Source organism: Patagioenas fasciata, chromosome 16, assembly GCF_037038585.1.
Source record: "Patagioenas fasciata isolate bPatFas1 chromosome 16, bPatFas1.hap1, whole genome shotgun sequence".
NCBI classification, from domain to species: Eukaryota; Metazoa; Chordata; class Aves; order Columbiformes; family Columbidae; genus Patagioenas; species Patagioenas fasciata.
The window spans coordinates 1,201,900-1,218,318 of record NC_092535.1 but is presented as its reverse complement, the minus strand read 5'-3'; the positions used below and the strand labels follow the sequence as shown (position 1 = coordinate 1,218,318).

Genomic DNA, 16,419 nt, shown 5'->3' with positions numbered 1-16,419 from the left:
CACGTTCTCCCCAGAGCTGGAGGGTCTGTGACCCCGTGCCGCAGTCCCTGTGGGACGTCTTCATTTGTCACCTGGCTCCCAGTGGGAAGCCACCAAGTTGGGAAAACTTGTTAGTGAACAGAGGTGGGGACAGGATGAAAAGCCGCATCTCCCCTTTTGTGAACAAGCGTGATAAGAGGAGAAAACCAGCCTGGCTGTGTGGAGCCATCGCTCTGAAATAGAGAGAGCTTTCTGCAGGGGGGAGTGGTGAGACGCGGTGGCTTTTCCTCGCCTTCTTCTTTGACAGACAGTTCATCACTAAGACTGAGGCCTCTGGGGTTTTCAGACTCCTGGCTCTCAATTAAACAGCTAATCTGTGAAGCAAGGCACTTGAAGCAGGGAGGAAAAATAGCTTATCAAGTAAACCAGTTCTGGCCTTGGGCTGTTACCGCATTGAATATCAATATTTTTAAGGGGTTCCTGACCGTTAGTGGCAGCGGGGACCGTGACGTTGGTGCCAGCCGTGCTGTCCTAGGACGAGGAGAGGTGCTGGTGCGGGGAGTGCTTGGTCGGTGGGTCCCTGCACCTCCGAGTGCTGCAGCATCCGGATGGGGATGCACAGGGGTGCACAGCCTGTCCCGGAGCGTGGGAGCCCTGTGGGACCTCAGGGCGTCCTCAGCACCTTGAGGAAATGGCACAGGGGATCCTTGACTTTTTGGGGTACAAAGCTCAGTTAATCCCATATTGTGTTTTCTTCTCAGCCTGGTGCTGGCAAACAGTTTTCCTTGTGCTATGCACAGTAGGATGGTAATCACAGAATGGTTTGGGTTGAAGGGATCTTCACAGCCCCCCCAGTGCCCCCCCTGCCATGACAGGGACATCTTCACCAGCTCAGGGTGCTCAGAGCCCCGTCCAGCCTGGCCTGGGATGTCTCCAGGGATGGTTCAGCCACCGCCTCTCTGGGAACCTGGGCCAGGCTCTCACCACCCTCAGGGCCAACAATTCCTTCCCCATGTCCGGCCTGAATAAATTCTATGAAGAGCTGTGGTTCTGGGATCTGGGGAAGGATCAGGCTGCAAAGAATGGCCAAAGGATGGCTGGAGCGTGCTGGGGCGGCACAGGAAAGAAGGAAGGCAGGAAGGCAGGCGGCTCTCATGTCTTTGTGGCATTTGGGCATGGGAGGCATTGTTATGATGTTTCTGCAGGCTTTGGTGAGGCACACACCCCTCCACCCCAGACCTCTCCTGTCTGGGCCTCCATTTCCCTTGCAGAAAACCGGGATAATCCTGCTGATCTGTCCTTGATGTCCTCTGGGGTCTTACAGATGAAGGATCCCTTTATACATTCATTTATCTGTGTCCAATTATTATTACAAGTTGCATTTTGTCTTCTTGTCTTTTCCAACTCAAGTCTGTCTTGTTGCAGTTGTGGGTTGGGGGATGAGAAGTAAATTAATAGCTGTGAAAATGCATCTGCTGAAGACAGCGATAGTTACTAGAATGTTAATCCATAACCAGTAATATGCGCTGTGTATGTTTTTCTAATGAAGATGCTCTGACTCATCGCTGGTTTTAGGCGGTGGACCGGAGGGGTGGGCTGGGGAGACTCGGTGCTCGGGCACCCTGCGCTGGAGCGGTGCTGCTGCCCGTGGGAGGGACGCGAAGCCAGCCTGGCTGGTTCCTGCGCTGCGTTTAGTCTGGGCACACAGTTATGTGGAGTAGGAAATATTAATGGGTGATGATTAAAATGTCCTTTTCCAGTTGTTACAGTAAGGGAGCCAATAAGTGGTGCAAAATGAATATTGAAAGACAAAAGCCTTAACGGCTGGGACGGAGAAGGTGAGGGAGGCTGTTTTCTCCAGGGGATGCCTGGCTTGCATGGGGCAGCGGAAGAGCGCTTTGCACAGGGTTTTCAAACACACAATACTCATTATTTTATAAGCCGTGAAATGAGAGCGGTGCAGGCCACTTGTTAAATGAAGGACATCACTGGTGGTGCCCAAAATCTCCGAGCGGTGCTGTGCCATAAGCCCAGAGTCCCAGCTCCTCAGGTCCCTGGCAAAGCCGCGCGCCGTGCCTGGGCAGGACAGCAGATGGCACGGGGACAGCGTCCCATCTGCAGAGACGTCAGGTCCTCCTTGGCTGCCTCCCAAGGCTTTCCCAGCAGCGTGGCCGTCACCTTGCCTGACCTTGAGTTTGCCATCTGGTGGCCCCGTCCCGTCGCTCGTCAGCCACAGGCACGTCTCCCGCGCAGACCTGCCGTGTCCTGCCATGGCCTCGGAGCCACCAGGGAGCCGAGGGGAAGGCTCTGCCCAGGGAGGAGGGTGCTGAGCTCCCCACTCCATCGCAGTGCGGAGGAGGCAGACAGCACAGGGGACAAACACACGCTGCTCCAGCTGCAGGGAGCTTGGGGAAGGTCACAGGAGCCAGAGGGGGGTGCGAGGTGGGGATGGGGCAACAGGGACCTGAGAGGGGAGCAGGATCCCCTACACCCTCCCACCTGCATGGCAGCCAGGATCATCACAGGATCCCAGAATGTCAGAGGTTGAAGGGCCCTGGAAAGCTCATCCAGTGCAATCCCCCCATGGAGCAGGAACACCCAGCTGAGGTTCCACAGGAAGGGGTCCAGGCGGGTTTGAATGTCTGCACAGAAGGAGACTCCACAACCCCCCTGGGCAGCCTGGGCCAGGCTCTGACACCCTCACCCCCAACAAGTTTCTTCTCATATTCAAGTGGAACCTCCTGTGTTCCAGTTTGCACCCATTGCCCCTTGTCCTGTCACTGGTTGTCACCGAGAAGAGCCTGGCTCCATCCTCCTGACACTGCCCCTTTCCATATTGATCCCCATGAATGAGTCCCCCCTCAGTCTCCTCTTCTCCAGTTCCAGAGCCCCAGCTCCCTCAGCCTTTCCTCACATGGGAGATGCTCCACTCCCTTCAGCATCTTGGTGGCTGCGCTGGACTCTCTCCAGCAGTTCCCTGTCCTTCTGGAGCTGAGGGGCCACAACTGGACACAATATTCCAGCTGTGGTCTCCCCAGGGCAGAGCAGAGGGGCAGGAGAACCTCTCTCGACCTGGGGTCATACCGTGGGCTGTCCCTTAGGAAATGTCCTTCTCCAAGTGAAGATCCATCTGGTACCTTAGTGTCCACCTGAGAAACACCTCGACTTCATCCAGCTCTTTGATTTTTAAAGCAAACCCACAGGGTGGAGGGTCCATGGGCAGCAGCAGAGCTGGCCCATGTTACACCTGCTGAGAGGGGGCAGCCCACTAGGTCTGGGGGAGAACACGTGTTTTATCCCCCCACCCTACCCAAATCCTCCAGCTAGTATTTTCTGTTCCCATGCAGAAGCAGCTTAACCCACGTCCCTCCTACACAGGCTTAAGGAGCTCAGCACCCTGATGTAATTGGTGTTTGCAACTGCAAACAGCTGGGCAGAGATTCAGACCGGTGTAAATAACACACTGCTGGGCTGGGTTGTCTTTGGGAAGGATTTGGGCAAAGAACAGCAGCTTAGGGGTTTCCTTAAGCTGGGACTCAGGGTGTAGCAACAGTGATGGAGCATGAAACCAGATCCAGAGGTGTGTTTTATTTGAGCACTGTGTTTAATTTGGAGGAAGAGAGCATTCCTCCTGCAGCTGGGCCAGAGCTGGAAATGGCATGGCCGCTTTTCACCAACCTGTTTGTTTTCTGTGGCAAAGTGTGTGGCTGAGGATGTGACACGGGTGATGTCTCCCTTGCCTTTGGGGAGGCTTTTGCAGTCGTCTTCTGCAGCATCCTGGCATCCAGGTTGGACACGGCAGCCCAGGTGGGTGGTGTCTAAAGCAGCACAAGCTGGGCTGTGGGGCTCCAAGGGCAAGAGGACTGGGGATGGGGAATGGAGGCCGTGGGGAGGTGGAAGAACGGGTTGGAGGTTTGCATGAACTCTGGCGGCTAAGCGAGGATGGAGAAGTGGGAGTGCATCATCTCGAGGGGAAGGAGCCAAGTGGGACCGGGGTATCCGTGTGCCCTGGCCTAGTGTGGGTGAAGGAGGTGCAGATTTAGTGTGAAACAAAAATGTGGGCACCAGGAACTGGGAACCCCCAGGAGTCACCAAGTGTAAAGCCACGTGCTGAAGTCACTGTCGTGCAACACCAGGTCAGACACGTAGCAAGACCAACCAGGGCCACCCAGCTGCTGGCACCCTACGTGTGTGCAGGCTCCGTGAAGGTCCCGCAGAGCCTCGGCGATCCCAGCGGGTTTAGGGTGCGTTTTCCTGGGAGTGGCCATCCTGGAGCAGCCTCCAGCCCGGCTTTGTGCCAGTACTTCTGCAAAACAAGTCCCTGAGGCTCAGGCTGGGTACTCAACGTGGCCTAACAGCTGAAAACAGCCGTGGCTCTTCGGTCTGTCCACTTCTGCAGCAGGAATGGGGGCAGTTTCCTTGGTGAACGTCGTCCTGACTGCACTGCAAAAGTATGTGAAAATAGATTGCATTAAATGAGTGTTATTACATAGGTTGGAACTTGGAGCAGCCTGAAGAGGTTGGGCACCACTTGGCAGAGATGTGAGAATTTAATTCACTCGCATGCTTTTAAAATTCCTGTCCTTTGGTTATTTTTTCCATTTGTTTTAGGAGCACTGTGTCTGTTCGGAATGGTTTCTAAACAAGTAAAACAAAAGTCTGTGATTCTTTTAATCTATAAGGGTGAAAGGGAAAATAACCAAGCCAGACTCAGACAAAGTCTACATTTTTTTATTGGATTTCGCAGGGAGATCATTTCCAGCCTCAGTGATGGGTTAATAGAGCCACGAGGCTTAGAGCTGGATGAGTTCATTGTGCCGTCGCATCCTCCCTCTGCTCCATGTAGAGTCTCAGCCTGGCCAGGTATCTCCAGCGCTCTGTGTGCTCTGGCTTTAAATGCTGAAAGGAATCGAGTGTCCAGTCCTTTGTGCTCTCAAAAGCACAATTAGAAAGGTGGAGGTCTGCACATCACAGCTTGTCTGTTCAGAGCGCATTGATTGCGATCGGTGTTGAGTCCCCGGTCTCCCCAGGCCCGGCTGCAAACGCCATCTGCACGTGGGGCTGGGTGAGTCTCCTCTGTCGTCTCTTTGCCTCCCTGCTGGACTGAAGTTTCAGATCCTGGAGACGCAGAGCCAGGGGCTGCAGGAGCTTGTCTGTGCGGGCAGAAGTACCCGCAGGCAACGTGGGACCATGGGCAGGAGCAGCCCCGCTGGGTATCCCGAGGAGCTGCTATCTCGGCACATCCATCACCCCAGGAGCCAAACCGGGGCTCACCGGGCAGAGGGGCGAGACAGGTGTGATGAGTTATCCCACTAATGGGTTTAAGAGGAGATAGAAGTAACAAGGGACTTCATGTCCTGGGGGGAAGCTCAGTACAGAAGACAAGGAAGGAGGACTTGGGATTTTTGAAAGTTTTGGGTGCAACCCCAAAACGCACACCAGGAGATGTGTGGCTTTTTCCCAGGCTCTACCTGCCTAGTGAGGAGTGTGGGAAGGACTCGCTGTGTGGTTTAGGGCTTGGCAGGGCCAGAGCATCCCCCGCTGACCGGGTCCACAGGAGCTGCACCCATTCAGTCAGGCAGCTCTCACTGTCCCCAGCTTGGACCAAGCTGCTCGGACAAACGTGGGCTTTGAGCCCAGAGACCCAAACCCCAAAGCCGGGCAGTGCTTCAGCTCTGCCCAGTGCCAGGGCAGACCCTGGGGACTACCAGGGAAGGGACACCATGGCCCTGTGGTAGCCATGCATCCCCTGTGCTAGGCTGAGTGACCTCCTGGAGCTGGGGACACCCTGGTGGCATCGCCCGCAGTGCTGGGAGCATCTGCAGGTGCTGCTGGGAGGGGCTGGGGAAGAGCAGCACCTCGATGTGCGTCGTTCAGTACCTTCCACAGCTCTGAGCTGGCTTTTCCCGGGTGAAAACCACAAACCACACACGGTTTATGCAGCACCAATAGCGATCCTAAAGCACCCCCTCTGTTTCTGGAAGAAGAAAATCAAACGGATCTCTTAGGACAGCTGTAGTTTTTGCTGCAGAAATGTGAGCAGGCAGCCAGACCACCTTTAATTTCGTGCAATTTCCAGCCTTGTCCCTTGGTCCTCAGAGGTGAAAGCTGTTCAGGGGCTGCCTGTGGAACGCCCCAGGTGGGGAGGCGGAGGACCGTGCCTTGCAGCTGCGGTAAGCGGGCTGGAGCGGCTTCCAGCTCGGCTGGCGGGTGCTCAGTGATTCCCAAGCAAACAGTGACACCTCCTGTTCACAGAAACACAACTCGGAGCCCGGTGAGTACGTGCACAGGCAGGCAGCAGAGTGCGGATACGAGACAGGAGCACATGGGCTGCTTCACCGCTTAAATCCCTTCATTTGCCTCCAGAAAAGTCAAGTCCGCTTGCAGCTGTGAGTGCGGGTCCATGGGGACGAAGCTGCCGCTGTGTCCCTGTGCATGGTGAGAGCTGGCCTGAGCTGGGAGGTGCTCAGCCTGGCCATGCACAAAGGTGCTGAATGCAAACTGCTCTGTAAAGAGCTGTCCTTTGGATGGTCATTAAGTATAGAGAAGTAAAATCTCTCATGCAGTAGCATTAAAGATGTACATTTTTTTTAAACTTGTTTTGTGCTCTGGAAGCAACCAGCTTATACCCAGCAAGCCTGATAAACAGGTTTCCAGCAGGAGTTTCGTGCTGGCTGTGACAGTCACCCCCTAACACACAGGGGCTCCCCAGAGACGGGATCCCCCCAGCTGTGACTGCGTGAAGTTGAGGAGCTGGTTCCTTCATTCCAGGCTTACTGGGAGATTTACCTCCCCAGCCCTTTTTGTAAACCCCTCCCTTGCACACCTTCCTGACTCTCCATTTGTTCATCCAGGTCTTCAAGATGTCATTGAAGGTGCAGACGAGCAACATCACGAACAAGAATGACCCCAAGTCCATTAACTCCAGAGTCTTCATTGGCAATCTCAACACAGCCGTGGTCAAGAAGTCCGATGTGGAAACCATTTTCTCCAAGTACGGCCGGGTGGTGGGCTGCTCGGTGCACAAGGGCTACGCCTTCGTGCAGTACTCCAACGAGAGGCACGCGCGCGCCGCCGTCCTGGGCGAGAACGGACGGGTGCTTGCTGGCCAGACGCTGGGTAAGGAGCTTCTCCAACCACTGCGGGTGTCCAGGTGCAACACGGGTTGGTTGCTCCTTAGGGGGTGGTCAAGGGATGGCCAGTCCAGGGTCAAACTGGGACAGCCATCTGCAGACGAGGGTCAGGTTCAGTAACAGCGAGCAGGGCAGCACAGCCCAGTGATGGCCAGGCGGTCACACAGTGACAAGGTGGATCTGGGGCCAGGTTGGGAAGTCAGGATCAGCAGGGTCCGTGGCCAGGAACAGCTGTGGCAGAGCTGGAGGCCAGCGCTCCTACCACAGCGCTCAGGCAGGGGCTGGAGGTGCCCAGGTCCCCTGTGTGTGGGTGTCAGAAGCGATGCCGGTCTTGGCCCTTCTTAGTACCCTCAGGGCTGTGGCATTGTGGCCCAAAAACTCATGTTATGGGCTGTGATTGTAGAAGCTACAACACCGTTGTGGATCGTGTCCTTGTCCTTGATCTGGTGGGGAAGAGCAAGGGTGGGAAAAGACATTGTCTGGTTCTCTTTCTGGACCAGGCCCGTCAAGAGAGGTGATAGTCTAACTCAGACCAGCTCAGACTAACTTTAGGCAGGTGATGTTAAACAAGATCACTCCCCCCAGACACAGGGAAGTGTCTCAGCTGCACTGCTGTGAGATGAGAAATAACAAACAAAACCACCCCAGCTGCTCCCAGCTGCATCCTTATTCTGCAGATTGCTCTGAAGTGTCACATGCTGAGAAGCTCTTGCCACCAGCTCGAAGCTGAGAATTGGAACTGGAGACAATATTTTTAATGAAAAATTGTTATTTCCAGGCCTGCTGCAGGTGGTGGTTATTGGACACCCGGGAAAGCGATTTGCAGCCCATTCCCACCTGCCTCTGGCACAGCGGTCTGAAATAAGAAGTTGTGTGCTGGATCTGCTGTTAAGACAGTGTGCTGTTTCTGTCTGCGCTTTATTCAGATACCAGAACCCTCTTTCCACTTCTCGTACGGTCCAGAGAGCGGAGCTGCAGAGCGAGGCGAGCGCAGCGTGCCGGGGATGCTCCCAGCCCTCCTGTGCAGAGCCCGTAGATACGACGAAAAGGGCTTTGGGGAGCAAAGGAGCTCGTTGTGATGCTCCAGACAGATACAGCAGATGCAGCCAAGAGACGGGCAACACTTGTTTACGTAGCTGAAGGTGAAAGGTTTAGCGTGATAGGAACCTCTTCCTCTCCTCTCAGTGCTGGCCCAGAGCTCTGCCACGCCAGCAAGACAGAGGACTGTATTATAGCTGGGAGTCCTACACATGCACTGGACAAGGTGCAAACTCAGCTCGCTTTCATGTGCCTTCCCTTCATGGCCAGTTGTGCCACAGAAGAGCTCAGCAGGCTTTCCTTTGCTGGTCATGGACCTGGAAAACCATGGGGACGCTCCCCTTTGAGGAGAAACCAGCAGAGAAGAGCTGAACAATGTGGTTAGGAAATGTCTTTGCACAAAACAAGCTAGAAAGTCTCCCTCCCCTGCTAAAAATGGCAATAGCCACATAGACACGTGGAGAGGAGGGACAGGGTGGGATCGACTGGGGCATGGCTGAAGAGACTGTCCCTGCTTCTGTTCGTGGGCAGGGTTTGGGGGTCCTTTGAGGTGGTGACAGAACTTGCTTCCCAGCAATTTCTTCCCCAAAGGGCTGTGGGGCATTGGAACAGGCTGCCCAGGGCAGTGCTGGAGTCACCATCCCTGGAGGGCTGGACAGACGGACATGAGGTTCTCAGGACATGGGGCAGTGCCAGGGTAGGTTAATGGTTGGACTCAGTGATCTTGAGGGTTTTTTCCAACCAAAACAATTCTCTGATTCTGTGTGCAGATGGGAAAGAGACTTTGCACCTTCATTTAAGGAACGGGAAGGCATTGTAGTTTTGCATGTGACAGGAGTGCTGTGCCTGCCTCTTGTCTGAGTGGGCATGGAGTTTCGGGCTCTCACAGCTCCCCCAGCTCTTGCAAGTCTTTCCAATCATAGCAAAGCTGTTCTTGCAGAAACCCTCCAGTGAAGGAGTGCAGCTCTCGCTGGCACTTGTCCCCCTGGGAGCACAGCTGCCTGCGCTGCCCCGGGCCGGCCGCCCCTGCTGGTGCTGGTGCTGGTGCTGGTGCTGGTGCTGGTGCTGGTGCTGGTGCTGGTGCTGGCAGGAGGGCTCATTCCTCCCTCTGCTCCCCAGCGCCAGTGATGATCTGCAGGTGACTTTTTCCAGCACATACCAGAATGAATGAGCAAAGCAAGCAGCATCTTTCTAGTTCACAACTCTCAGCTCAGGTCAGCCCTCAGGCTAAGCGGTCTAATAGCATTTCTTCCATTTTTTTCTTTTTTTTCTTCCTTTTTTACCAGATAGGCAAACAAACTTGCATTTTAAATGATCAGCAGGATACTGAATGCATCACAAACGGAGGTGTTTGAAAGCACAGCTGCAGCCCACCCTGTGCTGGGCCAGGGACTGCTCTGCCAGGCGGGTCCTGGCAACCTCGGCGCTCTCTCCAGAGGCTCCCAGTCCGCCCAGTCATTGCGGGGACAGTGGCCAGTACAGTGGGGGAGCTCTGCACCGAAGGCTGGGTCCACACCATGGCCTGACCCTGGCATGTTGGCTAGACAAAGCACAACCTCCCCATTTAGTGTGGGCAAAGGTGCCTGGATATGAGCAGGAGAGACAGACGCTGCTTTGGGGTGAGCAGGTGGGTTCAGTGATGGAGAGCAGGGAGCCAGAATGGGAATGAGATACAAAATCTGTCCAGGCTGTGCATGCTGAGCTCTTCTTGTCTCTCCGTGTTCACTGTCAAGGGAATCCTGAGGGATCTGACTGCCCATCACCACTTGAGGTTGAAAGGATAAATTTCCTGATCTGTCTGCATGTACTGATGAAGGCTCTGCAGTGCTATTTCTAGCAGTGCGTACCAGCAGATTGAGCTAATTGTTGTCATTATCCACCATTGGGCTTTCATTGCATCACCCTTGAAGGGTGTTAATCAACATGGTGCTGTCATTAGCTCTCCACTTTGCAAGAGAAGTGACTGGCAGCTGGCAAGATGCACCCTGACAGCAAAAAGGGTTCACGACGAGGGAACTGGAGCTGAGCAGGGAGGTGGTCTGGGATGCACCAAGGAGTTTATTCCTCTCTTCCCTTAGAGCAAACAGCATTGCCAGAAGCATCGCGTTGCTCAACAGACTCAGAAAGACAACCACATGCATAATGTTCACGCTGGCAGCAGTTGCCCACAGAGCTGTCCTGTGGCCATGCGTGTCCTTGCCAGCGTCAGGCTGGACGCTGCTCTGCATTGCCCGTAGCAGCTGGGTGCGGGAGGATGGAGGGCGAACGGCAGCAGAGGAGACACGCTCTGGTCTGCACGTGCCTGCAGAGGGACACTCGGTGTCACTGGGCGACTCCCTCGTCACGGCAATTTGTAAACAGGCTGAGCTCCAGCTTCGGTGGGAATGAGGTCTCTTGCTAGACCATAAAGTCCCTTCATGCAGCATGAAAAAAGCAACAATTAATAAGCTTAAACCCGCTGAGTTTCATGGCGTATCCTGTGAGTCTGGAAGAGCTGAGATCTTCAGTACCTGTGTTTGCAGTCACAGGCCCACGAAGCCTGAGCCCCAGATGGAGACCTTCAAATGCACCTGCACCTCGGCTGTAACTTGTGCCACTTGTCACAAAGACCAGCCTTGTCCAGCCCCATGGAGACGGTGCTTTCGGTCTATGAGAGGAAATCCTGTCTTGCTTGGCTCAGATCTGGCATGCCCAGAGGTCTCACACCTATTTAGACAGAAAGGACTTGAAGAATTAGAGTATTTAGGGCTGTTTGGAGAAACCAGCAGGGATTTGCTCACTTCCGAGCCAGCAGTCAAGAGGAGGTGAAGCCTCGTGCTCCTGTGGCTCCTCTCTCTATGGTTCTGGAGCCACAATCAGTGTTAGATCACCAGGCTCTCAGCAGTCTCTGTGAAATTGGCTCTGTCACTTTATTCCCATGTCTAAGGCACGTTTGGCACTGAGGCCAAGCAGAGGAATTTCCTTGGCGGATTAGAAGGGCTCATTCTCACCTCCCCTGGTAGGAGATGCTCCTCCTCCTGGCTGGCCCGTGCTCGCCGCTCATTTTTATTCCAGAAGGAGCAAGGGAGAAGTTGTTAGCAGAGTGCAGCGGTTTTATATGTTGTCCGTGCCTTATCATAAAAGCACTGAGTTCTCCTGAGAAGCCTGTCCTGAATTTGTGCAAGGCCTTGACGTCAAAAAATCAATGGTTAGTAGCTTTGTAAAGGGAAAGGAGGAGGCTTGCCAAGTGCAGGAATATATTTGTCTTCGTGTGGAGGTCCAGCCGGGCCCCAGAGGCGCTAAAAGCGGGTGGGAACGCGGTGGGAGGTGTGGGGGAGCTGGTTTTGCCGTGGGGGTACAGCTGCCGGCGCGCGGGACGTGCCGTGTCACAGCTGCCTGTCCCTTCGTTGCAGACATCAACATGGCCGGGGAGCCCAAACCCAACAGACCCAAAGGGCTGAAGAGAGCAGCCTCCGCCTTGTACAGGTAGGGCTAGGTCTCCTCCGCGGCGCAGTCCCCGGGCTGGTGTTTGCCCTCTGGACGGGGCTGATTGTCGCACCCCCCGGGGTGGCGCGGGCAGTGCCCTCCTGCCGCAGTCGCGCTGGGCGGGCGGCAGGACGGACGGATGTCGGCAGTGCCGTGAGAGCCGTTCAGCCCACGTTTTACAGCCACAACCCGTCAGCCGCGCTTTCAGCTTCCCCGGGCAGCGCGTGGGGGCCGGAGGGCTGGTCCCTGCGCCCCAGACCCAGCCGTCACCTCACATGTAGACATTCCCATGGGGTCTTGGTGGACATTTGTCCCCAGTCCCAACTTGCAGGTGATGAGAGAGTAATAACAATAAATTGCCAGCACTAATTGACCCGTGTCATCCCGCCTCTGTCTCTGCAGCGGCTACGACTTCGACTATGACTATTACAGGGACGACTTCTACGACAGGTGAGCAGGGGAGGCATCAGCCAGAGGGGTTTGTTGTGGGGGGAGATCTCTGCTGCAACACGGCTCCTGCCATGGGGGCAGCGGGGTCCGATGGCCGGGCCGTGCCCTGGCTCTCCACCAGCCGCTTGGCTCCGGTTGTGGCACTGATGGCTGGAGGTGCTGCGGGGCTGCTTCACCCCATCCTTCTCCCCTCTCCAGGCTCTTCGAGTACCGGGGCCGGGTCTCTCCGGTACCCAGGGTGGTCCCTGTGAAGCGGCCGCGGGTCACCATCCCCCTTGTCCGGCGCGTGAAGGCGACGCTCCCCGTCAAGCTCTTCGCCAGATCAGCCGCCATTGCCAACAGCTCGGCCAAGCTGAAGCGTGAGTCTGTGCGTGGGTGTGCGGGACGGTGTGGAGACGAGTGTGCGTGTGGAGACGAGTGTGCGTGTGGAGACGAGTGTGTGTGACAATAACAGCCCAGCAGGGGCTGCTCAGAATCCCACAGCTGCAGGTGCAGGAGGGGAAGGTGCAAGGACAACCTGAGTGCGCCAAAGCCCGGTGTCAGCCTCCACGATATGCCTGGACAATGGACACACAGGCTTTTTTGGGTGCCTATGACCACCCACAGCCCCCTCAGCCTTCCCTGCTCTGCAGGACGCTGAATGCCTTTTTTCCTTCTTTCTTTCCTCCCAAGTGAAGTGCAGCGAGCTGCAAACAATCAAAACGGAGCTGACACAAATCAAATCCAACATCGATGCTCTCCTGGGCCGACTGGAGCAGATCGCTGAAGAGCAGAAGTTGTCCACAGGTCAGTTGGATGCTCACTGATGCCTGGAAATGGGCAATGAGCACAGGGATGTGCCCTGCAGAGCTGGCCAGGAAACCACCGCGGCTTAGAGCATCCTCCAGGCTCTGGTAGGGAAGTGTCAAGCCCCAGCTCCCAGGGTGGAATCACAGGCCAAAATTACATGCCAAAATTCCCTAGATTATAATGAGATTTTGTTTTCCTTTTCTCATATAGTTTGGGTTTTTTTTAGTTTGCTTTTTTGTTCTGTTATTCTGTTCTAGGTTTCTCCCACGCTCCGGAGCGCTGCAGAACAGCGCCCTGCTCTGTCCTCTCTGGGGCTGCTTTCAGGCAGCTTTGTCAAAGTCAGCAAAACTTCCCATTGCAGAGGAAGAACTTAGGTCCCTTATTTACCTGCTAGCTGAATTTGGGGGCCCACTGCATTAGTGTCACCAGGCTCCAGACATTGTCCCCCATCCCCTGACCCTTGTCTCTTCTCTCTCAGAGGTACGGAAGAAGGCGGAGGGCAGCAAAAGCGAAATCTCGCAGGAAGACACAGCGTCAGAGGCCGAGGTCACCACGGAGGAGCCGCTGAATGGGGACGAGGGGGAGGAAGAGGGTCTCGCACGGGATGAGTGTGAAGATGAACTGGTACGAGTTTGGGTAACACATCCCTCCAGCGGAGGGAGTTCAGTAATGGACCACTGGAACTTATTAAATCCCCAGAAAAATAGATTTGCCTTCCTCAAAAGAAATTATTGTACTTAAATCCCATGATTGTTCACAGCTTGTTTGTTCTAAGTGTTCTGCTGCCTGCAGAAACGCTCCTGGGTCTGTTGGGCAGAACCCTGCCAGAGTAAGGAGCCAGAGGAGATTTTTGGGTTTGCCCGGGACAGTGTCTGCCGGAAGACACATCCGGTGTCCCCGTGAGCTGTGGTTTGTAGCTCGTCCGCCACGCTGAGCAATCTGCCCCTGTGAGCTGTCCCACCCCGCGGTGACAGCTGCTCCCCGCATGCCGGTGTCCGCGTGCCCCAGGCAGGGCAGGAGGGACACGTGGTGATTTACTGTTTCTGGCTCCCTTTTCCGTCCAGGAGAACAGCCATTACACAGACGTGGAGGATGCCAGACTACAGTAACCAGGTACAGCTCACGCGCTGCTCTTTGGAGGCTGATGCTGAGCAAAAGCTGCCATTCCGTGCACGTTGGGGTCGGGGGGGTGCTGCTTCGGGAGATGCTGTTTTCCACTGATCCTCTGTGTTTTCCTGGCACTGATCAGCCCCTCCGTCCCTTTCCTAAATCACAAATCTTTGACGTTCAAGGAAAATTCTTTACTTTTTTCCCACCTTCTCCGTCTCCTCTCCAGAACAGCAGTGAACAACCACGTGAGGAAAGCACGAGGCTAAACCTGTCCTGGCACGGTGAGCAAGACAAGCTGAATCAAAGTGCTGCTGTCATCTCTGCCTGGCATCCAAAAGGAGAAACCCGGCCCGACATCTTCCACCCATTTGTAAAGCAAAGACAAAAGTCATCATCCCAGTGAATTCCCCCTACCCTGTGCGATGGATTTGGAGCTCTGCAGCAGCGGAGGCAGGAACCGAACCCTGCACAACCCATAACCACCACCGAATGGATAACAGGAGAGCGGTTGTGTCACCAAATGAGTCAGACGTGTTACAGAGCTTTTTGTAGGAGAGGAGGGAGAAAAAAGCCTGACCTAATAAAGACGTTCTTTCCTGTGCTAGGTGAGAGCCAGAGCATTTGCTGAGTGGAGGAAAAGTACTGTCTCAGTTTGGACAATGTGTGTTCTCACGCTAGAGGTCGTGTGGAGGCTGTGGGGTGAGCTCTCCTCCCAGAACGGTCACCTCGTGTTGTGTCTCTTTTGCCCCATGAGCTGCTACAGGTACCCGGTCACATCCAGGCGGGAAGGAGTCGGTGCTGGTGCATGTGCTGTGCTCTTTGCAGCTGCTTGGAGAGAGGGAAGGGGACAAGAGGCAAGCAAGTGATCCCGAGCAGGAGGAGCAAAGCATACGTCATCTCCGTTGGTTTGGGCTCCTCGTTCTCCCTTGGGAAACAGCTACATAAAGGCTGAGCAAGTCTCTGCAGCGTGAGGGGGTGCAAGCACGTGTGGATTAGACCCTTTTCTTGGCCCAGCTGCTCCCTGGAAGGGATGTGATCCACTCGCTTCTCCAGCCCAATGCCAGAGACATCAGCCCCTTCCCCAGGGCGCCAGGATCTCCTCGTGCCGCAGCCTGGCTGGGTCTTCACACCGCCCTGGCCCCGGGAGAGCGGCACGGCAGCTCCTGCATCCCCAGCCTGACCGGTAACGGTGAACACCCTGAGCACGATGCATGTGGGCGTGCAAGCGCCTCCCCTTCCTGCCCAAATTCCGGCTGCTTTTGACCCGTGCCACGTGCTGCGAGCAGAGGGCGGCAGCAGCCAGCATGCCGCTTGGCGTGGGAACCCCCTTACACCACAACACCCACGAAGGCTCTTGGCCTTTCCTCTTCTTGTTCCTTCCTCCTTCATGGGTTTATGCGTTTTTTCGGAGTTCAGGGGTGGGTGGGACTGAGACTCACGTAGCACTTTATTCAGATCAGGTGTGTCCTGCCCATCTCCTCTCTTCCCCTCCAAAACACACACATCAGTGCTTTGAATCCGCAACGGTGTCCACACCTCCTCGGTCAAACTCTCCCACAAACCGTGTGGCCCCCCCAGGTCTATAGGGTGCTCTGAAAGGGGACTCCTGCTTTCTGCTCCAGCGCTCAAAGCCAGACCTTGTCTACGGCATCGCTCCTTGAGTGGTAGAGGGGAAAACAGGTCCCAGGGCAACGCTTGCCTCCCCGAGGGCTGTCCTGGAGCGAGCATGGCTCTTGAAGCACAAGGTTTTATTTGCATTTCTTAGTTTCAAATAATTGATGAGGGATTAAAGGGATAACCGTGCTTTCCCCTCCCTTTTTCCGGTTCCTGTACAATTGATCCGTTGTGTTGTACTGAGCCGCTGTAGAGCTGTTTTCTAGGCTTTGAGAGATGAGCTGCAGTTTTTGCTATGAACTGACTGTGATGCTGATGTTTGGGAGAAAGGTGACCTTGTACATACAATCCTGTATAATAAAAGAAAGAAATCTAATTTGCTTGCACTCTTTTCTCTCTGTTATACATCCGTATAACACGCACTTTTTTGCTCTATTTCAGACAAGTAATTCGTTCCCTTCCTAAGCTTCATCTCTGCCCACAGGATCTGATTTCTCATACACAATGTATGTCCCACTGAGCTGAGTAAAATACCTGGATTCACAGGGGGTCTTGGACTTTTCCTCAGGAGGCCTGGAAACACTTTTAGTGCAGGAGAGCCGGAGAGAAACCCGGACCTTTGATCTCTGGATTTTGCACTGGTCCAGCTCATAACAGACTGGAAAAAGGAGGCTGCCATTCCAGTTTGCACAAGCCAGCAGTGCTAATAAATGTTCAGAGGTCAGAAGGTCTCCCCTCAGCTCCTGTTCTCCAGGCTGAACCCCCCAGGTCCCTCAACCACTCCTCATAAGAGGATTCATTATTAATTATCAATTATTAATTACAATTAATTATTTTAGGG

General features: G+C 54.8%; 1 protein-coding gene across 7 annotated transcripts in view; it reads left to right on the top strand.

The window, feature by feature from the left end:
• RALY (RALY heterogeneous nuclear ribonucleoprotein) overlaps nt 1-15,954 on the top strand; it is an 83,953-nt gene extending 67,999 nt beyond the window's left edge. For 2 of the 7 annotated variants that reach the window (XM_071815550.1, XM_071815551.1), the window contains 7 exons: nt 6,834-7,098; nt 11,543-11,615; nt 12,018-12,065; nt 12,264-12,424; nt 12,738-12,851; nt 13,333-13,478; nt 14,191-15,954. In XM_071815550.1, coding sequence (XP_071671651.1) covers nt 6,843-7,098; nt 11,543-11,615; nt 12,018-12,065; nt 12,264-12,424; nt 12,738-12,851; nt 13,333-13,478; nt 14,191-14,367 — 975 coding nt within the window. In that variant the 5' untranslated portion in view covers nt 6,834-6,842 and the 3' untranslated portion in view covers nt 14,368-15,954. Of the gene's footprint in view, nt 1-3,764; nt 3,787-6,833; nt 7,099-11,542; nt 11,616-12,017; nt 12,066-12,263; nt 12,425-12,737; nt 12,852-13,332; nt 13,479-13,918; nt 13,968-14,190 lie in introns of those variants that run through there. The other 5 variants (XM_065849859.2, XM_065849858.2, XM_071815552.1 and 2 more) reach the window with 5 other exon arrangements.
• The last annotated feature ends 465 nt before the right edge of the window (nt 15,955-16,419 follow it).